The sequence below is a fragment of the Dunckerocampus dactyliophorus genome, chromosome 4, assembly GCF_027744805.1.
Source record: "Dunckerocampus dactyliophorus isolate RoL2022-P2 chromosome 4, RoL_Ddac_1.1, whole genome shotgun sequence".
Taxonomy (NCBI): domain Eukaryota; kingdom Metazoa; phylum Chordata; class Actinopteri; order Syngnathiformes; family Syngnathidae; genus Dunckerocampus; species Dunckerocampus dactyliophorus.
In genome coordinates, this window is record NC_072822.1 from 24,748,658 (window position 1) to 24,775,000 (window position 26,343).

At 39.3% G+C, this 26,343-nt stretch overlaps 1 protein-coding gene across 2 annotated transcripts in view; it reads right to left on the reverse strand.

The window, feature by feature from the left end:
• The window catches only part of hk2 (hexokinase 2), a 79,211-nt gene that overhangs the window by 27,330 nt on the left and 25,538 nt on the right, over positions 1–26,343 (reverse strand). The window contains exons 4-11 of one of the 2 annotated variants that reach the window (XM_054772422.1): positions 24,619–24,738; positions 21,791–21,886; positions 15,685–15,784; positions 12,023–12,206; positions 10,371–10,532; positions 8,342–8,572; positions 2,636–2,940; positions 1,574–1,722 (exon numbers count right to left, since the gene is read on the reverse strand). In XM_054772422.1, coding sequence (XP_054628397.1) covers positions 1,574–1,722; positions 2,636–2,940; positions 8,342–8,572; positions 10,371–10,532; positions 12,023–12,206; positions 15,685–15,784; positions 21,791–21,886; positions 24,619–24,738 — 1,347 coding nt within the window. Of the gene's footprint in view, positions 1–1,573; positions 1,723–2,635; positions 2,941–8,341; positions 8,576–10,370; positions 10,533–12,022; positions 12,207–15,684; positions 15,785–21,790; positions 21,887–24,618; positions 24,739–26,343 lie in introns of both variants that reach the window. The other variant, XM_054772421.1, reaches the window with a different exon arrangement.

The following is a 26,343-nucleotide window of genomic DNA, read 5'->3' on the forward strand; positions in this document are numbered from 1 at the left end:
ACCTAAACCATGACACTTGTCGACTAGTCATCTTTTAGCATCCTTCATCGCGAGTGAAAAATGGCAATTAAAGTGAACCATTCAGAGTTTTACAGAGCTAGAACAAATCAATAAGTGTTAAATGTTATGTGTAACAGTAAGTTTAATTGCAAATGTTGATCCAAAATCGGAGAGAGTTTGGGCTGTATGCTCGGGGTGGGCGGATCTACCCAAATATTGATAGTATCAATCGCAAGAGTTGTATCGGAATCGGACCCATACACTATTGGCATGGTAAGATGGATATTTTTCAGTTCTCTCCTGTTCATTTTCAAATATTTATATCACCTTATCACTTTTCTATGTATTAAAAAAATCACATATGGACTAAAGGAAGTGAATAAATGTACTGCAATACATCTGGAACGGTTGGGGGGTAGGATTAAATAAGTTTTGCTTCTTCCTACTCCTTTTGGACATGTGGAACTGGTAATTGTATTATGTGATGTATTCCATTGTAACTTGTTTGCATGTTAAAATCAAATTAAACCATTACCATTACCATAATATATTTTTTTTGTTGTGTTGTTCAGATTTTCACATTGTTGCATTTTGTTATAATTACCGTATTTTCCAGACTATAAGTCGTACCAATCGCACAATGAAGACAAAAAAAACATTTTTGAGACTTAAAGTGTAACTATTAGAAAAGAACAACAGAGTCAACTGCTGATGACGTCATAGACGGGTGACAGAGCTGACTTCCGGTTCCTGTTTCCATGTATTAGCAAACACATAAGGATGTTTTGTGATAAAAATACATTAAGAATACAGTTGGCCTCACACAGTGTATTACAGAAGTGTACCATATTGTACACTAACCGGAAAATGTATGCACACTGAGGCAAAATTTTGGTGTGCATTTTTGATGTTAACCGATAACCACGCTAACCGGGGCATACGCTAACCAAGGTTCCACTGTAGTTACATCCTGAAAAATTGTTCACAATTAAGTTTGCTGGTATTTCTGCTTGCCTAAAATCTTGTCTACTGTGTTTTGTTATGATAATCCTGATCAACAAATTAAAGCCAAAATTATAAAAACATCTTCAAAAATTTCAAGTTAAAAATATCAGTATTGGTGTTGACAATACAGGCCCTGTATTTACTTGGTACGTTACAAACATTTCGCCCAACTCTACTTTTCGCCCTCTGAACAAGTCTTATAGAAACAGGCAATAATGTACGAGCAATCACTGACCTTACGGAGTTCACTTTTTTTTTGGTGGTCCACATCACACTACGCAAGAGGATTTGGAAGGGGCAGATGGGTAGCGTACCCAGTTGCATCTTGTCAAAACAATGATTTGTTTTTCTGCTTTTATAAAGAGATATCACTGATATTAAGTATAATTTAGTTTAACCTGTTGGCCCGTCTGCCCCCCACAATATTTTCTGTTTTGCATGTGGCCCCTTGGGAAAACTAGCCCACCTCTGGGATAGACCAATAACTCCTAAAAGTTTAAAGCAAATTTTGCATCATTTTGCCAGCACTACAATGAATATTTTCTCTGTAAGTACAAAGATACTTTACCTCTTCACCTGTGCCCTGCATTGTCTCCTGTGGGATATTGTAGATCTTATGGTGCATGTCAACATTGTGTGTCTTGCCACTTCGCACACGCACAAGTAGCACTCTAAAACTTGAGCCTCCAAGGTCCAAAACCAAGAAGTCACCATGCTCTAAAAACACAGAATAGGTATATTATGCAATATTCAAGTCATGAAAGGTACTGTATGTGTGTTGAAGGAAAACTGCCCTTTTTTGGAATTTCCTCATTTGAAACATGAACACATATTTCGTTCCCTTTTCTGTGCATTCTAACGAGAAAAAACGAGTTAGCATGAGCCAGGTAACATTGCACGTCATGGTAGGTACCTATTGTGACAATAAAGCCTCAAAAAACGCCAACAGTGTTCCTTTGACTGACCTGTATATTAACTAGGCTATAGCGATATTTTTATTGTAGCAGCTAACACAAAAAAATATATTTATCTGGCAGAGTAACACAATCCCTCGCGAAGCTCAGTGTTACTCACAACGCCTCAAGCCACTGCAACGGAACAGATGGAAGAGTGGATACTACTGGCTCTCAAATTCGCTACGAAGACTCATTTGCTGTCAGCATTTTTTACCTGAGGACTGGAACACAACTCTTGTGTTGAAAGACACAGCCGTCCCAATGAGAAACACTTTAAGTGTCGTCGCTGTTTCTATGCTGCTGTTGTTGGAAGTAGAGTTAGCTCCTATGGGCTGTGTGAAATCAATGCGCCTAGGAAAGAAGTTCCAGTCATGTTTTAAATCTTCAAAATATGGCAGATGCTGTAAGTATTACACATTATCATCAATGTACCTATTAAAGCATGATCACAGCATGTATCTAAAACGATAACACTTTAGACTTGTTTATTAAGAGGGCTTTATAGTCGTAATAGGTACCTCCCATGACATGCAATGTTAGCTGGCTCATGCTAACTCGTTTTCTCTCATTAGAACACAGAAAAGAGAAAGAAATACTGTATGTGTTCATGTTTCACAGACGATTGTGGATGATGCGCAAAATTTCAAAAAAAGTAGTTTTCCAATAAGAGCTACCTGTTCCATTTGGAATGGACCCGACAAATGTTGGAAGCATCTTGATGCTGGCCTGATCATGTTCTTGCTTTGACAGGCCTCGCACCATATCTTCACTTATTCGATTTTTCACTTTCAGCAGCTGCTCACGATTCAAACGCAGAGTGTCAAGAATGCGTTGACGCTCAGCATTTTGAGCAGCAAGGCGTAAGGCAACAGCTGTTACCATAGCAGCACCTTTCCCACTGCCAACCTCAGACCTCAAAAAACGTACGTCACAGTCAGGCACTAGCCGCCGCACCATCTTGTGAAGTCTCCTTGAAAACCTAGACAAAGGTAAAAAAAAAAAAAAAAAGATTCAACCAATCATCATATGGCTGAAACTGTCAGTAACGCATTCATGTGAGGCTCTCTCTATTCGCTATATCTATCTGCAACAAAAAACAAAAGCAAAAGTCATCTAATAATTAGTTGAAGTTTGTGGCTTCACTCTCACGGTTTTTCAAAAAATATAATAAATCATGCTGTTTCGTGGTTGAATACAGCTATTAGTCAATATATGCACATTTAAGCAAATTTTACATATTGTTTGCCTAAATTAAGCATTTTTAAGCATAACAATGGCTAAATTAACTAAAGTACAAATATATTCTGATTTAAAAAAAATACAACTCCCCTAGGCTCAATCCCAGCATTGGCTTGGCTCCCGGGAGTACCATCTCGGCTTTCCTCCTACCTCCCAGTCATCAGATTACTGATCTGATCAGGTCTTCTAGGTCCTCCACCTGCCAACTCGATCCCCTCTCAAACGCATTAGTAAAGGAAGGTTTACCAACACTCTCCCCTCGTTCCACCCAAATTGTTCACACCTTCTGGTCTACTTGCACCGTTTGCTCTCCTCTCAAAACCACCTCAGTTACACCTACACTCAAAAAAGCTGGTCTGGCTCCCCTTGTTCTTAATAACTACCGACCCATATCAAACCTTCCGTTCATTTCCAAGATGTTTGAGTGTGTAGTAGCTGCTAAACTCCAGGGCTATCTACTGACAATCTGTGTGAGCCCTTCCAGCCTCATTTTCGGCCCAAGCACAGTACTGAAAAAGCGCTCATCCATATCACCAACGACCTCCTCCTTGCAGCAGACTCCGGCCTTCTCTCCATTCAGCTTTCAGCTGCTCACATTTCTAACCATATTTTGCTCTTTCACTTTGAATCCAAAGTTTCTCTAGCATCACGCAAGATACATTGCAAGATTTGGCACCACAGTGCAAGGTGAATTTCCATAAGTCCGAGGATGGAAGTGGCAAAAGATCACCGCAGTGGCCTGTAGAATCAAGAGCGGTGGACAGGATTACTGTGCCTTGGCAGTGTGTATATTAGATCGACCTGACTATCTGTTTTGTTCTTCATTTAACTTTTGACGTTTGTTGACTCCATAGTGATAAGATCTGACAGTGAAAGGACTCTATGGTTTGAAAGATTAGCTTGACCTTGTGCTCCTGTAAACCCTAATGGGTCATACATTGCATTGACCCTCACTTTTAACACATCGATCTCTGTGCACTAATTTCTTTCTGTCTCAGCGATGGAGGCCATGAATTGCATCAAATGGCAAACAAATAAATAACCATCTCAAAGTCTTGAAAATATTCACAAAAGTTTCCATTTGGCACAAAACAAAACAAAGGCGATCACTGTCTTCTCCTGGAACTCTTACTCAATGGTACATCACTTCTATATCTGACATCAAAGCAATGTATTCATGTCTGAATTTTGCCAGCAGTGCAACGAGCAATCAAACTAAATCAGGCCCTTGTAATCTTCATTTACTAATTTACCTTGATATGATGGTGCACAGTCGAATATCACGCCGTTGTCCTTTTTGTGGATGGTATACCCCGTGGTGACGGTATATGCCAAAGGCTTTTACTTTCTTCATCATCAAGCACTTTAACGACATATCCTTTTATTTTATTTGATTTTTTTCCTTTTTTCTGCAGATCTGACATGGAGCTCTGATACTTTTTGTAAAGGTTTCTGTTCTTTCCAAGCTTCCTATTTAGGTTTTCTGCACAGCAACTTGTCTGTTGTGAGACATGTTTGTGTCTATTTCTTAAGGACATGCCATCATGTCCATCAACCTTCTTCACTGTTACATTGCTTCCCACATATCACATTTTTATGTGACATTTCTTATTCTTCACAAGCTTAGAAAAATGAGAGTGGAACCGCTATACAAGCAGAAGCATCTGCAACAGAAATGTGATTCACAGAAATTCCAAGTTTGTTTTCAGGTGGCAACGTGAAATCAAGGACCATTTGTGACACAACAAAGGACATGTCATACTGCATTTTCCTCTGTGTAAAGAGGCTGCACCCATGCGCATTCTTCTTGAGTCGCCTCACACCGGCCGAGAGGAACTATGATGTGGGGAATCGTGAATTGCTGGCCTTCGTGCTCACGCTGCGGGAGTGGAGGCATTGGCTCAAGGGTGCTGCGCAGCCATTCATGGTCATCAACGACCATAAAAACCTGGCCTATATCCGCTCCGCACAAAGACTTAATTCCCGCCAAGCACGTTGGTCACTGTTCCTCACTCGCTTCAATTTTTCCATAACTTACAGACCCGGATCTCGGAGCGCCAAGCCGGATGCCTTATCCAGAATCTTTGGCCCGGCTGAGGACAACAAGACCCCGGATCCCATTATACCTGTGGCCAGGTATACCCTACCCTCCTCCCTAGAAACTGCTCGCCTCCTTGTTAGGCATGTGTTTCGACTCCATGGTATCCCAATGGACATCGTCTCCAATAGGGGACCCCAGTTTTCATCATGAGTGTGGAAAAACTTCTGCAGGGCCCTGGGCACCAAGGTCTGTCTCACTTCAGGACACCACCCACCGTCCAATGGCCAGACAGAGCGGGCCAATCAGGACCTGGAAGCAGCTCTACGCTGCGTTTGCCACCAGCACCCCTCCTCCTGGTCGGCGCACCCCCCCCCGGGTCGAGTATGCCCATAACTCGTTGATCGGCTCGGCCACAGGTATGTCCCCCTTTAAATCTGCATATGGTTACCATCCACCACTGTTCCCCTCCCAGGAGGTCAAATTGCCATCTCCGCCGTGTTCCTGCACCTTCGGCGGGCCCATCGCATCTGGCGAGACATCCGCGCTGCCCTATCCCACAACAGACTGTTTGCCGACCGACACCACATCCCGGCTCCTGCTTATCGCCCCGGACAGGAGGTGTGGCTATCATTCCGGGACTTACCTCTGGTGGGCACCTGCAGGAAGCTGGCTCCGAGATTCGTGGGTCCATACTGAGTGGAAGCCATCATTAACAAATCCTCCGTTAAACTGAAGCTACCGCCGTCACGCAAGGTTCACCCGGTCTTTCACGTTTCCGACCTGAAGCCAGTCATCACCAGCCCGTTGTGCCCTCCGGCTGAGGCTCCTCCTCCGCCGCGTGTTATCGATGGCCAGCCAGCCTATACCGTGAGAGCCATTTTAGACTCGAGAAGGAGGGGTAGGGGGGTGCAGTACCTGGTGGACTGGGAAGGATATGGACCCGAGGAGCTCTCTTGGGTGGCCCGCTCCTGTATCCTCGATCCTTCTCTGGTCCGTGATTTCCACTCGTCTCACCCCAACAAGCCAGGTATGCTGCAAGGGGGCGTCTTATAAGAGGGGGGGATACTGTCAGGTTCTGTGCGCTGCATTGCTGCCCTGTTGCTGCCTTATGTTGCAGCGCACCGCTCCTGCCATCTGTGAGTCAATTGACGCACCTGCAACCCATCTGGAGTGTCCTATTAAGCAGCAAGCTCACTCTCACTCGTCGCCAGATTGTTGCCAGACTCGCATCATCCCAGGCTCTCTCCAGCACCATTCCCTGCTCGTAGCTTTCATAGCTTTTTGTACCCTAGCCTTGTGCTGTACTCTGTACCCCTGCTTGGTGTATTACCAGCAGCGTGTGTATCTCTTTTTGTTCACCTCGCCTGCTTGGTTCCCAGCAGTGCCTTTGTGTTTTGTCTTTTGCTACTGCTAATTACTCTGCCGTATTTTTGGTAGCTCCTTTTGTGAGTACCTTTTTACCAGTGAGCATTCCAGGCGGTTTAGTGTCGGACTATTTCTACCCTGCTTTGTGCTTTGCATTTTTGTTGTTGCTGCTTCTCCTGCTGTGTGTAATAAACACTATTACACCTCATCGACTCTCGCATCTTGGGGTCCAAGTTCCGGCATTCGCCGAAGCCTAAAAAATATCATTACTATTATCTTTGAATGAGTCTTCTGAATGCCTTATATTTGTATGTTAGTTAATTTAGCCATTGTTATGCTCAATTAATTTTGCTTAATTCAAGCAAAACATATGTAAAATTTGCTTAGATATGCATATTTTTTACGACCAATAGGTCGCATTCAACCATGAAAAAGCATGATTTATTAGTTCATATATTTTGAAAAACTGTGAAAGAGTGAAGCTGTGAAACTCGAAGCACAAAGTGGCCACATGCCGGTTCTTGTTGAGAACTGGTTCCCAGTGTTTCAATTACTGGGAATCGTTTACCTATTTTGCAAACGATTGCCTTATCAATTCCAGTTGGCTAAGCAATATGCAGGGCGATGTCATTCACCAGTACAACAAGCACAAAACATGCTGCCCATGCAGCACAAACACGTTTGCTTACAAATCACCAGAAAAGATAACAGGGCAACTTGCAATATTTGCAAAGTGGCTATTTCATCAAAGAGAGGAAATACTACCAATATTAGGGCCCATGATTTCCACCAAATTGTGGACAGAATTGTCCAATAAAAACAGAATCTACTGTTAAACGCATAATAATCTTGCACAATTTGACATAATGTGAATGAAATACTGTCTTTGTGAGGACACAGCAAATCACCCCATGTACATCTCAGCTACTAGTGCTATCCAAACTACACTGAGGTACTTCTTGCTTGCAAAACTATTGAATCTAATATGAAGAGGCTACCATCCAGGCACACTCATTCACGACATTTGCTATCATCAAAGGATGAAGTAATTGTATTTTACATTAGTATATTAGTCTCTGCATTTATATACTCTTAAAACGCAGCACCAGAAGCAATTAGTGGTTCAGCATCTTTGCTCAAGTATACGCTTAAGACCCAGCTTGCGAGAGAAGCACGCTACCACTTGAGCCATGTTACACTTATATGTTCATTTACACTGCTCAAAAAAAAGGGGGGGAACATTCAATTCACACTCAGTCAAAAGTACTGTGCCATTATTCAAACTGTCCACTTTGGAAGCAACACAGATTGACAATCATTTTCTCAATCCGTTGAGCAAATGGAATAGACAACAGGGGGTGTGTTTTTCCACTTTAATTTTGAGCGTGACTCCAAACCCAGACCTCCATGGGTTAATAAATTTGATTTCCTTTGATAATTTTTGTGTGATTTTGTTGTCAGCACATTCAATTATGTAAAAACAAAAGTATTTAATAAGAATATTTCATTAATTTTGATGTAGGATGTGATATTTTAGTGTTCCCTTTATTTTTCTGAGCAGTATATATATATATGTTCATGTGGCACATCTGCTTCAATTTTATAGTCATTGTTTGCCTGTAATAAAAACTATTTAAATAAAGCTCAGAACCTTTTTTCCATTTTATGCTAGATACATGTACTTACATTTTTCTTTCTTTCTTCCTAATTTGAAACATATGATGGTAGAACTTACTCTGGATGATTCTTGTAAACAGAGCCATCTACTCCGATGGTGGTACGCAGCTTCTCAGCTGCTTTATTGTCTCTGATCTGCCGAAGCACCGCCACAAGAGTGGCAGCACACAAATGTGCAGCCCGTGTTGACACAATCTGACACACTCTCAAAGTGGCTATGCAGTCCTCCAAAGTTGGGTCCAAACCAAGGAACTGAAGCACGCTTTGAGCACTCATCAACCCTTCCTCTCTGCTGCAGATGAAACACATATGCGGAACCAGTTTAAGACAGTGTGATTAACATTTCCTATTTCCTCTATTTGTAAGAGTTAAAAAAATGCCACATGTAAATGTAAAGGCTCTGCCAGTTAATTTGTTATGGAAAAATATTTTGTGATTCATTTCCTTTTTTTTTCTCTCTTTTTCGCTTGTCTTTACGGATTAAGTTAAGTCAAACATGCTGGTACGGAATCAGAGGATTAGTTTTGAATTGGGTTAAAAGCTACCAGGCAAACAGGAAGAAATTTGTAAAGCTAGGAAAATACACATCTGCAAGTTTAAATATTACGTGTGGAGTACCCCAGGGGTCAATACTGGGACCAAAACTGTTCAATTTGTATATCAATGGCATCTGTAAAGTGACGAAAGACTTAAAGTTGGTATTATTTGCAGATGAAAAAATGAGCTGGAAATCTTGCATAAAAATATACAACAAAAGGTGGCGAGAAATACTTCAATATTGAATAAAGCAAAATTTGTTCTTGATCAAAAAACACTCCACACTCTTCTCTGGTATTACCATATCTAACTGGAACGAATGGGGTATGATTAAACAAGCTTTGCTTCTTCCTACTCCTTTTGGACATGTGGAACTGTGAATTGAATTATGTGCTATATTCCATTGTAACTTGCATGCATGTTCAAATGAAATTAAACCATAACCATAACCGTAACCTAACAACTGAGGGTTTAGGGCCTGATCTACTAAGATGCCAAATAACCAGTTAAAGTCAATGCGAAATATAATAACATATATAAGAAATATAATATCACAATCATGCTAGCAGACCAATTGCAGCAGCAGTTTGCACGCGTAATTATTTCAGTTATTACGGTGATGTGACAACAAATGCGGCGACGTCCCTCAAAATGAGCTAATGAAATAGTTTGTTTACTTGCCGAGAAGTGAGAGAACCATGGCTTGCTCAAAAGTAAGAAAAGTTAATAGAGAAAACAGAACATTTAAAGTGAATGGACGAACCAATATATGTTGGTCGCTGTGTCTCATATGCTCTCAAACTGGAGAGCTGGTCAAAAGTGTAAATGTGACGCGACATTACCCGACAAAACACAATTCATTCCAGGGAGAAGTACTGTATCCATCAAAGTCTGATGTGAGAGTGCGTAAAATAGTCATACTCTACGAGAGTCATAACACATTCATTTATACCACAGCAATGTGCAAATGAATGTTCACGAAGGATTGTATGGTTATTGGTGCAAAACAAAAACGCTTTCATTGACGGGAGGGTTGTGAAGGACTTTTTCTGCTTGAGTCCTTACTGAAAGGTGAACAAAAAGAGGAATCCAAAGAAAATCCAATGTTAGCTATAACAATAACAAAAAAATCAGAAACTTTAAGAGGATGTACTGTTCCAGATTTTCTGTGAAAAAGACACTTATTCAATTATTATTTAATATTATTTTTTCAGAGAAACCGGTGCAGTTTTATTTAACTTAAAAATTAAGCCTTTTTTGTTCATTCACTGTTTGTACAGTGAAACCTTTTATTATTTATGTGAAATTTGGTCCTGTTTTCTTTTAAATGCAATTTAGGTGCCAAGATAATTGTGCTGTATTAAACCAATAGTGTGATGTGCAGGGTTTCATGACATTTTCTATTCAAATAAGCTAGTCTGTTTGCTTAAGGCAAAAGGTTTTAACCTTCGCTGTGAAAAAAACTGCATAAACGAAGCAAATTTTAATTGATGACCCCTGGTCTATAAACAACAAGAATTGAATCAATTCAAACAGAAAAACAAACTGACTTGTCATTTTCTATGGAATAGATGTAGTTGGTGGTGAACTTTCCAGTAGTCCGGAGCTGGGTTGTAGTCTTGCCACCGAACAGTTGCTGGTCTTTGGCCATTTTCACGAGAATGAGACGGACCAATTCTCCCATGTACATTCCACTGATCATCTTCTCAAAACTAGAAATCCACAAATAAAATGGAATTAAAGCTTTTTCCAACATTCCATGTAATAAAAGTATGTAATGTATGATTCGTACTCATATCGGATCGATTAGTACAACCTAATGTCTGTGACTGTACAGTTATTTATACTTGTGTAATAAACCCATCTTTTATCTTTGAATGCAATAAAATGGTTAATTCAAAAACTCATGTACAAATTTTGACAACAACAAAGTTAAATGTAGTGAAATACATAATGTAGTGAGATACGAACGCAAGCTGGCTGATCTATTTTTTCATGTATTTTGCCTTGTAGTAACGCCATATTTATACTGCTACATGCTTGACCAGTAGAGGGCACTGTGACACTGCTAATGGGACCAACAGGTAGAGGAAGACGGTGAGGAGAGAGTGTAAAGGAGAAATGGAAAGCTAAATTGTAGCTGTACGATGCAACCCGGACAGAGCGTGTGATTAAAGTTTATTAAGAGTTAATCGGCCTGCTTAATTCTACACCACCCACAGAAAACTACCTCTTTTAGAAGAGTCTAACGACAACGACGATTTGTCCTTTTTTCAATAACTCCTCCTCCTCCTCCACCACTACCACCAACGACGTATGCCCGGCTACTCCTCTTCAAAGGTAAATAACATTTATCATTACGTATTATTATATCCTTTTTATTATTATAGTTTTTTTCATTATCTATCCTCATTTAATATTACTACTACATCCAAACTCATATTTACATACATACGCATATACTGTATATGTATACACATACATGTAGTACCTATATCATTGGTAATATTACCTTTTGTTGGACTTACGAACAAATTGACTTGCGAATGGTCGTCTGGAACCAATTGTGTTCGTAAGTTGGGGACCTAGTGTACTTATTTACCCTCAAAGCCAGTTGAGGCCTCTGGCAGTTACAACTTACTAACTATGTACACAACAAATAATGTGTCCCATTTTTTTTTTTTTAATGGCTTCTTTGCTTCAGTTGGACACTTGACGGCAGTGTTGGCTTACCCTTCCCTTTCTCCTTCTGCAACGGCCTTTGATTTATTGATGACAACTTTTTTAGGATTATGAAGTTGAAGTCATGTTTCATGCTTGTTTACTTTCACTTTCAAAGTGGGTGCATCCTTGCACCACGAGCGCACACAAGAATATTAAAAATAACAAAATCATGGCGAATATTATTGTTTAGAACTCTGGTTTTACTTGACCAATTTTCAGAATTTAAAGACTCATATGCAGTGCGGAGTCTGCACTTTCATCCTGAGGTCATGCTGCGCCACCTACCATTCTGCGCCTGATATGGGGTTGTGGATTCCTGGTTGTGTGATTCCTGTTAATAAATATCTGAAAATGTACACTAATCGCACATTATTCTTCTAAAATATCTGTTCCAATCACTTGCATTGGTGGATGAAACCAAAACTACATAAACTCTGTCATTGTCCAAATACTGGACCTAATGTTCTATATTACTCACAGCTGTTTGCCAGGGTTCAGAGAGCCAGCATCTACTTCACGATCAAAATCTGTGCGCAGGTCCTCCAAGGTACCATCATCTCCAAAAGCACCCCACTCTGTATTTACACACATCTGCCCCTCATCACCATCCAATAATTCAATGTTCCTCATTTGCTCCATGTAACAGGCATTGGTCCCTGTTCCTGAAAAAATGTAATGTTAACATAGTTAACACAATCTATTCTTACAAATAGGGATGCGCCGATCAAAGGGTTTTATGCTGCGATTCCGATCATCCAGGACTGCAATTGGCTGATACGATCACATGGATTAATTATACATTTTTCAATTTATTTATAATGAGTGCTATTGGGCAGGGGTATTGTATAAAAGGGAAATGTCAGGACAATTCCATGGTCCCTTGACTACCAGGGGACCCAAAAAATAGGTAATTACTAATACTATTAGTAATTAATTAATAAATTAGGATTTTTCATGGAAATCATCCGATATTGATCGGTGACCGATCGATCGGTGCATCCCTCCTTACAAAATATGGTTTCTTATCCCCATCACATTCAAACTTATACAAATAATCATTATGGAGAACACACAAACCCTCTATTCTTTAAACTGCATATATTGAAATTATACTTTTTCTAAATTATACATTTTCTAAAACCATGCATAAACCAAGCAGCAATGTGCACCCCAATAAAGTACAATTCTTTTCAACAAGATAGGGGAAATTCAGCCTTTATTTTACTTAAAACATCTTTATGCCTGCACAACACAAAACTTTTAGCATATTGTTATGTGGAGGAAAATGATGTAACAGCTTGAGTGATGACCTCAACCAAAGTACCACTTTGAGATAGTTTCACTTATTTATTATTATTTACTGAAAACCAGTGTCACATAATTTATTCTCAGTTCATTTATTGATTGGTATTTACTAAAGTATTATTTATCACATATTTTGTATTTGTCAGGTTTGTCTATAATATCTTAGGGGTGTAACGATTCATCCATTACATCGATACATAGATTCATATTCCTATAATTCAACTACATCAATCTGTGTTGAGCAAGTTTCCATTCAGGATGACATATCAATCTAACATTGCTTAAAAGGTAATCATTCGACTGAATCGATACTCGGTAATAAAGCATTGGATTTACAGTAAGCATGGCAGGCTTTATATGAATGTGTTTTTTAGCACTTTTAATGACAAAGAAGACGTTAAATGTTATTCGATTCAGTCTTCCTGTCTGTGACGTCATCGTCTTCTGGGTATGTAGTCGGTGCTTCTTCATTTGGTCAAATGAAGCGGTATAGAAAATGGATGGATGGATTCACTTCATCCAGTGTTCATATTTAACTCATCTGTCCTTATTTTCAACTCCTTTTAAATGTACTACATAACCAATGAGGCTTAGCGCCGGGGAGGAACGCGGAAGAGTATGTACGCTGTTAGGGAAGCAGCATGCAAGTAAGGGTGTTGTGCTGGTCAAGAATAAAGAGTTCAGATATACTGCTGCAGTCTGGATGATAGTTTACGGTCCAGTCGCAGTGACGCTTATTGATGTCATCATCCAGCGCGGCGTGTCCAGGTCAAAACAACATATACGCGCTGTAAAACTTCTGTCATTTGTGTACTCTTGCTAGTTGCTGCACCCTTCTTTCAAATAGCTGCTCTGATCAGGAGGATTATCAGCACAAAAAAGCCCCTGCTGCTATCAGCCCGTACAGGTGAGAAAGTTTCAACACCTAAATGAAGATACCATACCACATTCAATTTGCATAATGTCCCTCACCTTTGGGTGCAAAGTGCAGGTTTGGATTGCACTATTTAAATTAAATAATTCTTCATGGCAAGCTATACCACCCACTGTTTATCCTGATTTTGTATTACACTTTTAACTCATTTTTTGTACTCATTGATAATTTATTCTTAAGTATGTCAGCATTATTAATAATTTATACCAGATTCCCTAACAAAAAACAATGGGAATCTAGGAAACTTCACCTGCACTGTCCAGCATCCAGGTATTTATTTCACAGTCACACTGGTTGAATTTTTTTGGCTAAAAAGTTACTGAATAGTTTTGGATTCTATCGTTCCTAGTGAACCGATATCGTCCTTGAATCATATCGACAACCACGAATCGTGACACAAATCGAATCGTTATTAAAACGAATCGTTACACCACTATTATATATGCAATTTTTTTTGATTCATTATACAATGTTTGCCAGTTGTTTACACCTGTATTTACTAGAGATGCTCCGATCAATTGGCCACCGATCAGTATCAGCTGATTTCCGTTAAAAAGCACATGCCGATACTTGCTTTTTAACGCCGATCGCCGATCATCTCCACCCCCACTGCAGCATCCAGCCTATAGCGACTGTCTTCCGCCCGCTTTCCCTTTACAAAGGCAAAACAAGCATGTCTGCCGGTGAGAGTGATATAAAACATGTCACAAAAAATATCTCGCCGGGGTGGCACCTTAAAAGGCTTTAATTTGGTGCGGCATTTGGGGGGCGGGCACTTGGCAGTGTGTGGTGAGTTGTCGCGGCTTGCGATGTGATCATCGGTCGGGCGGCGGCTAATTAGCCAAGACACACACACGAGGCCGTGCAGTCGGAGGTCTAAAGCAGATAGCCCAAAACGTGGTTTGATTCGTCGGAGTGGATGGCCGGCCGACGTCGGCGGTGGAGGAAACCTGGATATGCCGACTGCCTGGGCTCCTGCTGGAGCGCCATAAAGCTGCTCTTCCATCCAAAGTCTCCTTCAAGAAGGTGCCTGATCCTCTTACGTTTCATCAGCGATGTTAAAAAGTGAGTCAAATATGCTTATGTCTAAATTTTATGGTTTCCCTTTCATATCATAAAGCCCAGGGGTCACCAACATGGTGCCTGTGGGCACCAGGGAGCCCCCCACGACCACATGAGGTGCCTGCAGGCCCGCATTTCATTCAGGTTTACAGTTTCTTTCTAGTGTGAGAACACTAGAAAGAAATGCATTCTGAAATACAAAATATGAGTTGTGGATACCAGCATTTTGTTAATGTTCTGGTAAAACAAGCATATTTGCTTTGATTGGGTTGAAATAAGCTATGAAAATAAATGTTGGAAAAATGAGTAGCTTTTCGTCATTTTCATTTTGTAAAAGTAGCTCTCACAAGAAACAATATTGGTGACCCTGATTCAGCCAAGAGTACATTTAAAAATTCAATCTATGTGATCGGGATCAGCATCGGCCGATTTCACTCATGTATGATCAATATCGGTATCGGCAGCATTGAAACCTGACCGAAGCATCCCTAGTATTTATTATTTCTTCTTTAATTTTACTTAATTAAGTATTACTTATTCTTTTCATTACCGAATAAACAATCCACAAACTCTTATCAGTTAACTACCACTACACTGGAAAATGGCACCATCAGGCCATATTAAACAGAGGAAGTGAAAAGAAAAAGGGGTAGGATTCAATTTAGCTCTGCTTCGTCCTACCCCTTTTAAGACATGTTGAACGGTGCAAGTGAAACAGTCATGTTCTTCAATGAACCTTGTTCAGCATGTTTGCAATAAAGTAAACCATTAGAAATAACTCTCAAATCTCCTCCACAATACATTACAACAGATACCGTTATTCAGTTACGATGACTCACCCACAATGAGGCCAATTTCACAACGATGATCATCATAGCCACAGGTCATCATAGCTCCAACCGTGTCATTAATGACTGCCATAATATCAATATTGATGTCCTGCAACATATATTGATTGTATGTAATTGAAGTTATCAATGGAAAGGTTTATGAAAAGAACAGGTTCAGAAGAATAACATAAAAAAAAAAAACACCCAAGGCTCAGTCATCTTTCTGCGCATCAGGATGTTTGGTACAATATAGTACAATCACCTCTACAAGGTTAAGCGTATTTATGACAAATATTTTAAGAATGTTATCAAAATTGAAAAAAGGACATAATTTTCTGTCCATTTTTAAATCTGAAGTTTTTTATAAACACACTAAATTACTAATAGTAATATTATTCAAATATATTAGCAGTATTTTGTGGGGGTGGGTGTTGGCAAGGACTTCACTAGGGTTGGGCATCACTTCAACAATTCCTGTTCTGAATCCGATTCCTCGTTTCGAATCTGGTTCCTAATGATTCTCCATTCCGATGCTTTTAAGAGACAGGGTCAAAAAAGTCTGTATGGTTTAAATGAGGGTGCTAACCAGAGTTCATTTGGATGAAATGTCTGAGCTCCATGAATTTTCTAATTATATGAACTTTGTATCAATTTCACTATGACTTTCTTACAGGGCTATTTTCAGCCAGTATATCAATATCAAACCGTTCAACTTGAATATAAATGTTATGAAGTTTCTTTCCACAGGAGCACACTTTCACAAAAGATGTTTACTTTTGATAAAACATTTCCAAATATGCTGTTGTTTAGGTCAGTGAGTGTGTGATACTGCAGGCAATTAAACATGTACTAACCTGGCACTTTGTTTGCTGCCTCAATGTTTGTGTAAGCTACTTTTTATGACACCCTTACTTCATTAGCACAAGTAAACAGGATGTGGTGCACAGTACTCGTACTTTGAAGGGTAAGTTGTTGTGTAAATTGAGAAGGTCTCTTGGCTGTTGCTAATAGAGACAAGCTGTGCACCTGAACACACTTGCCTCCTGCAGCCATAGCTGCCGTCCTGCATTTACACCAAACCTCCACGACATCAGCAGCGTCCCAAAACGCTCCTCAACATTAGCATGAAACAGGCGTCATTCATTGTTTGACTTTACTGATCGTGACTGCTTAGAGGAACTCCAAAGTAGGGCATCAAAGGCGGGGGCACTATTTATATACACTATGAACTTGAAGGTGTTTAATCATGTTGGTTGTGCACTCTCCTTTGCATGATACCATTGTGCTGAAAATGTTGCACTGAGCCGACCACTCTTTTTTATGAAGTTAAGCCAAACTTTTTAAGCGTTTCTTCTTCATTGGTGTTCGCAGTCTTCTTCTTCATTGGTGTATGGGGCTATTTCTCCCGGTCAGAGGAGTAGGCATCAAAACTAGAATTCTAAATTAAAGTTTGTAATGATCCTGGGCGAATCGGAATGTTAGTCCCGTTTCTCGTTAACCCTAATGACCTTCATGTATGACAATGCACCATCTTATGATACAAAGAATACCTACCTCTCTGTCATTGGCTGTTATGGGCATAAAAGGAGAGAAACTCATGGTTTGGCCCTCTTTTTTCCCCTGACCTCAACCCAAAATGAGAACCTATGGAGCACTGTCAAGCAAAAAATCTATGAGGGTGGGGGGCACATTACAACAAAACAGCAGCTGTGGGTGGCTATCTTGCAAAGAAATTCAAGCAGAACTCTCCAAAAACTCACTAGTTCAACGTAAGAATTGTGAAGGTTATATCAAAGAAGGGATCTTATGTTAACATGTAACTTGCCTGTTAAAATATTAGTGATTGAAATGGCTTTTGCTTTCAGTAAATATGAACTCCTTGTGCTGCAAATTCTCAACAACCAGTAAAATGCTCTGAAACTTTGTTGTGCATAATAATGTGGAACAGTGCATTTTAAGTTTTTATTTTTCAAAAAAAATTGGTTTGTTCAATAACATAAATTGTACTGTAAAGGTTGATGTCTTGAAAATTATGACGACTGTAATTTAATTGACGAGCAAAATCAGAGAAAAATATAATTTGCATAATAATTTGGAACACAGTGTAGCGGTATTAAAATAAGGGTGTCATAAAAATAGCTTACATTAATAAAGCTATTACAATTGCATCTGCTATTTTATTTAAAAGCTCTTGACATTCTAAATGTTAAATACTCTTGAGAAATTAAAGGTTAGTATTTTTTATATGATGTACTCGCATTGTTATGCCATATAATTCACGAAAAAATTATATCAATTATCGACAATAATTTGTTGGACAATTATCGTCCAGCAAAATTTGTTGTCATGACAGGCCTATTCACACGTCAGTGGTTGTGTGTAAGAACTGTGTGTGTGCGCATGTGTGTGTAATTATAATGTATAAGTACGTAAGCATTATTGATACACTGTATAGGCGTTTAGCAAGTGTGTCAAATGAAAAAAAACCCTGGGCTAGTGGTATGTGCATCAGTGTTGCCAGTGTTGTTGTCTTACGAGAGAAACAAGTAGCTAGCTTCAAAACAAAAGGGAAGCTGGGAATTTGCAAGCGACTTTAACAAAAAAAAACAAGGCCAAAACCGTTTATTAATAAGCGCAACTGGCAACACTGGTTTGTGTGCGTGTGTGTGTGTGTGTGTGTGTGTGTGTGTGTGTGTGTGTGTGTATGCGCGTGTGTGTGTGTATATTCCCGATGAAAATTTTAAGACCAGTTGAAAAATTGTAATAATTTACATTTTGCACTGTTGGATCTTAAGGAGGTTCTAAGTAGAGCTTCAAAATGCAAAAAGAACAAATGGCAGTGAGACAAAAACATTTTTCATTAAGCAATGTATTCTAAACAACCAATAAACTGAAACTGGCTGTTCATTAGCTGATCAAAAGATCACTTAAGACCACTGCTCAAAAAAACTTTGAAACCCTGTCAAAATACAAATCGAAGTAGTAGTAGTAGCTGCACCATTCTTGTTAATCGCCTCATAAATTGGTTTGGGCATATTTGATGCCAGTGTTTCCAGGAGGCTAGTGGGAACGTTGCTCCAGGTGGTGAAAATGGCTTCATGGAGGCCAACCACTGTCTGGAACTGATGTCCATTTTGGTAAACTTGACTTGCCATCCATCCCCAAATGTTCTCAATTGGGTTTCGATAAGGAGAACATGCAGGATGGTCCAAAAGAGTGACGCTATTCCTCTGGAAGAAGTCCTTTGCCAGGCCGGCATTGTGAACTGCAGCGTTGTCCTGTTGAAAAACCCAGTCATTACCACACAGACGAGGGCTTTCAGTCATGAGGGCTGCCCCTTGCAATATATCCACGTAGCCACCTGCACAACCTGAAGCTCCATTGTTCCATTGAAGTAAAAAGCAGATCATGATGGCGCCCCCTCCACTGTGCCGTGTGGAAAACATCTTAGGTGGGATCTCCTTGTCATGCCAGTAACGTTGGAAGCCATCAGGACTGTCAAGGGTACATTATTTTTCATCTCTTCCATCTTTTATAGCCCATGTTTGGTGCTCTCATGCAAATTCCAAATGTGGACATTTTGTGGCATTGAAGGAGACGAGGCCTTTGCAGACATATTTTGTTCTTGAAACCCTTCTCTTGCTGTTGGAACTGTACATAAATCAACCAGCAATATAATTATCACGCATATATCATAGTAGCGTTAGAGTGTGTTGCTCATTAGGAATGTCTGTTTTAGGAATGCACCAGTGACCTAGCAACAGAGAAGGTGGCGACTCACGGCGCCACCGTGTCTGCTGATTCCAAGGATGCAGTCGCATACTAACCGATGTCCTTCGAGGCTGTGCTGAAATGTGCTTCGTACCAACCATGTATTACAGATAACCGCCACAGAGACGCACACACATAGAAAAAACAAAATACAGTTGTGCAGCTGCTTGCTCATCCCATCCCCTAGAGTTGCACAACCTTGTAGATAGGGAATACCCAAATAAAAAGCGAGAGCTCAGAGAACGTATTCAGAGCAGTGTGAGAAGGTAACTCTGGTACGTTCCCCCGTTCTCCTCGCGAGTAAAAAGATCCGCTTGTTGTCTTGTCTCTTCTGTAATTTTGCTGTGTTTTACAAGTATCACAGGATCACAAGTATCAACCTGACACTTGCAGATGCCATATGATGATTAATGGAATGTAATCGGCACCAGTAGCAACCTTCATTTGGCCCGAGGATCGTCCCGTGTCTTGACGGACTGCCAATTGAATCCTCAGGGCCTCCTCAGGTGACATTTTTTGGGGGTCTACCACCATTTCACTTTTTTGTTCCCTCAGGATCTTTTTAGAAGTTTCAAATGACAGTCTCACTGTGTCCAACCTCAGTAGCAACGGCGCACTGAAAGAGGTCTTGCTTATGAAGCGCAACAATTCGACCGTGTTCATAGGGAGAAAGCTTTTTTGCCTTTTCCATCAAGAGATTGCTTTACTCAGAATTTTTTTGTTTTACTCCCAATTCCTCTTTTTGCATTTTGAAGCTCTACTTACAACCTCCTTAAAATCCAACAGTTCAAACTGTAAATTCTTGCAATTTTTCAACTTGTGTCCAAATGTTGATGAGGTGTGTATTATGTATTATTTATTTCTTCTTATGTGTCTTCCCTTCTGCGACTGCTGCCCCAGCGACCCAAACCCAAATAGGCAGAAGAAAATTTAATAGAAAAGAAAAAAAATTGTCTTATTTTCTCTTATTATGTCTACTATATAGGGTAATACTAGTGTAAAGGTGATATCAGGGTGTTATTTATTGTCTAGAGGGCTCTAATGTTAAAAAAAAAAACATATTTAGAAGGTGGTAAACAGGTTTTCTATGCTCTAACTACAAAAATATTCCATTTATAAAATGGGAACCGAGGGTCTGGAAGCGATTAATCACGATAAACGAGGAACAACTGTAATTCAAATGATCCATTTCCAATTGATTGCAATTATACAGAAAAAGTGGATCAACTTTCCTGGTACTTAAATGTCAAAATATAGTTCACAATGATCTACCTGAACAAAAATGTGTGTCAGTGTTTGAACACTTCACTGAACAGATGGGAACAAAAAATGCATAATTGTTCACCATGTTCACGTTGCAGCACCACATAATACAGTGTAAAGTACAGTGGAACTTTGGTGAGCTTACACCCCAATTAGCGTGTTTTTCGGTGCACGTAAAAACCTTACGGCAGATTTTGTTGTATATTTTCCGGTTAGTATGCAGTATGGTGCATATCTTCCCATGTTATCAATACACTGCATGAGTGAAACTGATCTTAATGTATTTTTAATCACAAAATATTCTTGTTAGCACCCTGCTAGTACATAAAAACAGGAACTGGAAGTCAGCTCTGTCATCCATCTACAGTATAATGTGATCAGCAGATGACTGTTATTCATTGCTAACTAACACAGTTACGCCACAAGTCTCAAAAATATTATCACAATACACATTTTTATAGTTTTACAATTATAGTTTTACATGGTTGGCTCCATTTTGGGTTATTTTGCAGCCGTGATCAAAAGAAAAGCAGAAACTTGAGGTGGGAAACATATCACAAATGCGGTGTCCTTGTTGATTGCTTTACATGCAGAAAACAATTCGAAATGCATATATATTAGGGATGTCTGATATTGGCTTTTTTGCCACAAAACAATATGTTGATATTGTCCAACTCTCAATTTCCGATTCCGAATGGTAACCCCCCCCTTTATATTAACTTCATGATGCAGCAAGTTCAGCAGTGTTGCACAATGTTGAAAATAAATATTGCACTGTTTCTATAACTTGGACTGCATATTGCAGTTTTTGTCTTATTTTTCACAAACAGTGTTTATTTCCTGAAGCATTCATTAAACAACATGTGACCTGACATTGGTTTGAGGGAAGAGCTGCTTCTTATATCTCTATCGGTTGATATCAGTATCGGAAATTAAGTGCTGGACAATATCGGTATATCGGATATCAGTAAGAAAGCCAATAAAGAACATCTCTAGCAATATTGCAAATAAACTGACTTTTTTGCTAGTCATAAAAAAAAAATCTCAATCCTGGGTACAAATGTGTTGAACATTTACTTACCCCTCGTTTTTGAACAGATCTCTGCAGGAGGCTGACTACATCTTTTCCTTCTACTCCACTTGCCTTGAAGGCTTTGGTCCAAGAAATCAATATACTCTACAACAAAATGTAATAAAAAGAGAAAATGAAAAATATTTTTACTTTTACACTAAAATAATGCAACAAAATATACAATACATTTATAAAGGCAATTGTGATGGGGGGGAAAACTCTGAAAGCACAAAGTGCATGGCTTAGATCAAGGGTACCCTTTACTGTCTTCAAATTCACTTGAGTACTGTAAATCACCGCACAAACAAACCGCACCCCCATTTTCAGGCTCACGGCGGGGGAAAATTTTTTTTTAGTTCATAAATGCTTGCCAACTCTTTCATCTCAAATCAACATGCGTAAAGGTACTAAGCAATTTTCAAAAAGAAGAAGAAAGGAGAAATCTGCCGTCCATCAATTCATCTGCAATGGAATTCATGTCAGAAAAGTTTGCCGTCAACTTGCCGATGATGTCCGCTCCTTAACGCCGGATGACTCGTCCACACCGTGCTGCTGCGGTGAAAGATCGTCGTGGCATTTTGAGAGGGTACAGGCCCATTGACACCGCCCTGTAGCGTCCTTTAGATAGAGCGGCGTTCTGCGCATGCGGATCAGTTATCCATGTATTGTACATAACACATAACGCTGCATTGCTTCAGTGTGAATTTGAATAAACTCCAACGTTCTATTGTATTTTACAACATCTGCAATGTTTTAATGGAAGCTTAGGTTAGCTTCAGTGTATATAGAGATCGTTTCACTGTGTGAAAATACAGACAGCCGTCAGATAAGTTAGAAAGAAATTGCATACACAAGCATTTTCAGCAACTGTACAGCAGAGGGCGCTAAAGTCAAGCAACTGTCTGACCCACAGACGGCTATTCTAAAATGGGCTTCTAGTCAATTTCTCCCCGTATCGAGTCTGGTCACAGACCTGTCATCGTGTATAAACTGTATCCCGATTTTTTGCTTCTTACCAGTGGAAAAAAGTGCGGTTTATACACTGTGATTTACGGTAGTATTTGAAATTGTTGTTCTCACAATGTGTACTATCCCTATCACTCTGACGTTTATAGAGTGAGGAAGCTTACCAAACCATAAATTAAGCCTGTTCATGTTTTTATTTTGCGCTAGCACGGCTATGTTGTAAAAAAGTGTCTATATTTGGACATTGAAATGTTACATGCAAAGTATGTCTACTTTTGCTGTGAAATAAACAATATTTTCTCTGATAATTTGGTCATGATTTCTACTTAGAATTAAAGAATGATGTCTGAAATTGGTTTCTAATGTGTTTTATTCAAATATTCTCAGTGTAAAAAAAAATAACTGTTGTGTAATCATTAGTGAAAAGTACATTACCTTCGTGTCCGCCTGCCGATGAAAATTTTGAAGAACATAATTCCATGGAAAAACAAACCCCATGATGATTACAATGGTATATATTCATGGAATAATTACTCAACTCTGCAACTAAAGTGATTTTTTGTGTATAAAAGAGTAAAGATTATTTGAACAAAAGTCTAAAACACCCAAATTTCATGTCCGGCCAGTAATGTACGTACACTTCAAGCTCACAGCGTAAATTGCGTATTGCTAGTTAATATTGAATTTGAAAATAAAAAGTGCCTTCTTGGGCCAAACAAAACTTGTATCCTTCCACCGGTTATTCGCCAAATACGCGTTCAGCAGGGGAATGTTTCGTTGTGTCCGCCATTTTGTGTTAGCCTAATGTACGTTCTGTCATGACCTCGGAGAAGCATCATTATTGAATTCGACGAGCAATCGGCGATTTAACAACCATTGTCAAGTCTAAGGTAAGATTTTTTTCATTTTTATATATATATTGGAGAAGATCTTTATGCACTTTGAAATGTTTTTTTTTCCTCATCGGGTGAGTTACAAATGTCGTGTTTATCGAGCAGTGTAAGTCGTATTGACAGCCGTTGTTTTTACCTCTCGTAGGTCGCCGTTCGTCTCCTGTGCACAAAGCGGCGAAAAAAACACGCGAAGTGGGCAAAATTAATCATCATTACTAGTCGGATTTTACTTACTTTTATCCGTCATATTATATGTTGTTAAAATTTATCTGAAACAAATAAATTCTAGCGACTTCGTTGATAAATTGCTCCGTATTTAACCTGGAAGCGATCGGCGTGTCCCTCATGGGAGGTCAAAGGTCGCCTTGTAATTTTAGGTCTTTACCATGATAATTCAAGAACCACTCACTCAGTGCATTTCACTGAATCCTGGCTCATGTTGCCACAGTGCTGCAATGATTAGCTTATATTGTGGAGTTGATAGGTCAAAGTTTGTCATTACAGTCTTAAGAACGGCTGATGGGATTTGTAGTCTTTGTAGTGCTACAACAGTGGCATGGTAAGGACTGAAGGTCAATTTTTCTTTGCCATATTTTCAGAGCTTTAACTCAAGATCTAGATTTGTCACTTGTTTTTATTTACTTTATGATACTCTCTCAAATACAAGTTACTATTCTGACAAAAGTCAAATCTATGCAGAGATAACAGCATAAAGTCGACACCGAGTTAAGTGCATTACATTTAAGAAAGAGTGAACTTCGGAGGGTTGCTATGAGAAATGGAAGATGTCTCGAGCTCTGGTATGTTGGGTGTGTGTTTTGCAATGTTTGAAGTTTGTGTTTATAACATTACCAAGGTCTCTCCACGAGTTTGAAATTTTACCCAAAATGTAACACTTGGGTACCCTTGATCTGAGCCATGCACTCAACATAACACGGATGTAGTTTGTGATCATAAATTTAACCAAAAAAATCTCACCTCATCCAGCTTGCTCTGCTGACAGGGAAAAGAGAAGGTAAAGCCCAAAGGAAGCCTTTTATCCTTGATTCCTAGCTTCTCCATGAAATTAGCCAAACATTCAGCAATGTGGTCAAATAACTGAAAAGAAAATTATAATGATGTGTTGAGTGTTAATTCATATGAAAAAAAAAGGTACAACCTCCTTCCATTCTCAGATTTACATTCTACAATACCGCAGAGGACATATTGAGAGTTGTGGACAACAGACCAACTGTGAATGGTAACCACCTATGCACAAATAGAAGCCCTGGAAGAGCTAAGAGAACAGGGGAATTGTGGTGCAGTTGAGAACCCTGTTGTCGTAAATCAAGACAGGATGAGGGAATTCATTATTTTTAATGTTAAGCACGGAATGTGTTTTCTTCAGAGCTTGTTCGACAAGAGGAGTATTGAGGCTTGAGGAGCTAAAAATTGTAAATAAACCAAATCTTCTAGAAGAATAAACTAAGGATTTCAGGTACCGTAGCTTTTCACAAAAGTCTCTCACAATGAAAAAGTTTAGCAACCTGCCTGTTCAAACTGGCAAAGGCCTTTACATATTACATTAAAAGGGCTCGCTCAAGGGAACTGGATTAAAAGAAGAGAGGAACACAAAAAGGGCGTGGGGGTGTATTTCAGAGCATGTATTTGAGTTCAGTTGAATGGCGCAAATATTATAAGTAGTGCTGTCAAACTATTACGATTATTACGACTATTACGATTGTTAATCAATTATAAACTAGTTAATCATGATTAATCACTATGTGAAAATATGCCCATTTTCACTGTATTTTATTACCAGAAATATATATGACAGGATAATATATATTTAACATACATATGTGGATTAATTATGGCTGTCAATCGAGTAAACTATTTAATCATGATTAATCACATTTTGTCAATAGTCAACTCATAATTATTCACAATGAATCACAGATAGTTGTTTTCTATAATATGTATACCTTTGCAAGAGCATTTTAAACTTTTTAATACATGTATCAACATGAGACTTTGGTATGGTAAACTGTCCATCATTCTCTTCAAGCAAAATAAAATTGTGACTAACATTACAAATAAAGGTTTGCAAAAACCCCCACCAAGTGAAATGAAAATAACTTACAAAAAATTAAGTGCTCAAGAACAGTCAGTAGTTTGCAGAACTAGGACTGCGCCCATATACTATAGAGCAGTCAGGCTATGGCTTACACTTCACTTCGAAAAACTCTTTTACAGAGACACAGACACACACAAACACTCTTTTACATACACATTATCACGCTTTTCTTGGTCTGGCGACTTCAGCAGTGTGGAAGTAGTAGGGTTTTGCAACATGCAAGCTTTATTCTGTCCTCTTTTACAAACACAGCAGTTTGAGCATAAACTGCTAATAAATTGCTAATAAATAATAAGGCTAATGAGTTCCCTTGCCATTTCATTGAGCGCCGTGTTGTTCTCGCTGACTTCCGCCTTTCTCCCCAAATATACTAAGGTGGTTCTCAATTATTTTCTGTCATGCCCCCCCAGGGGACAGAAATGTTTTCACAAGCCACCCCCTACGATTTGAAATGCTATTGAGAAACTCTTATCTATTTATTTATCTGCACTGTACTGACTTGAAACTGATATGGGGAAAATGCATTAAAATGGAGAGCTGTGAAGCATACAAGTGAATTCAACAGTCAAATTGCATGTTCAGTATGA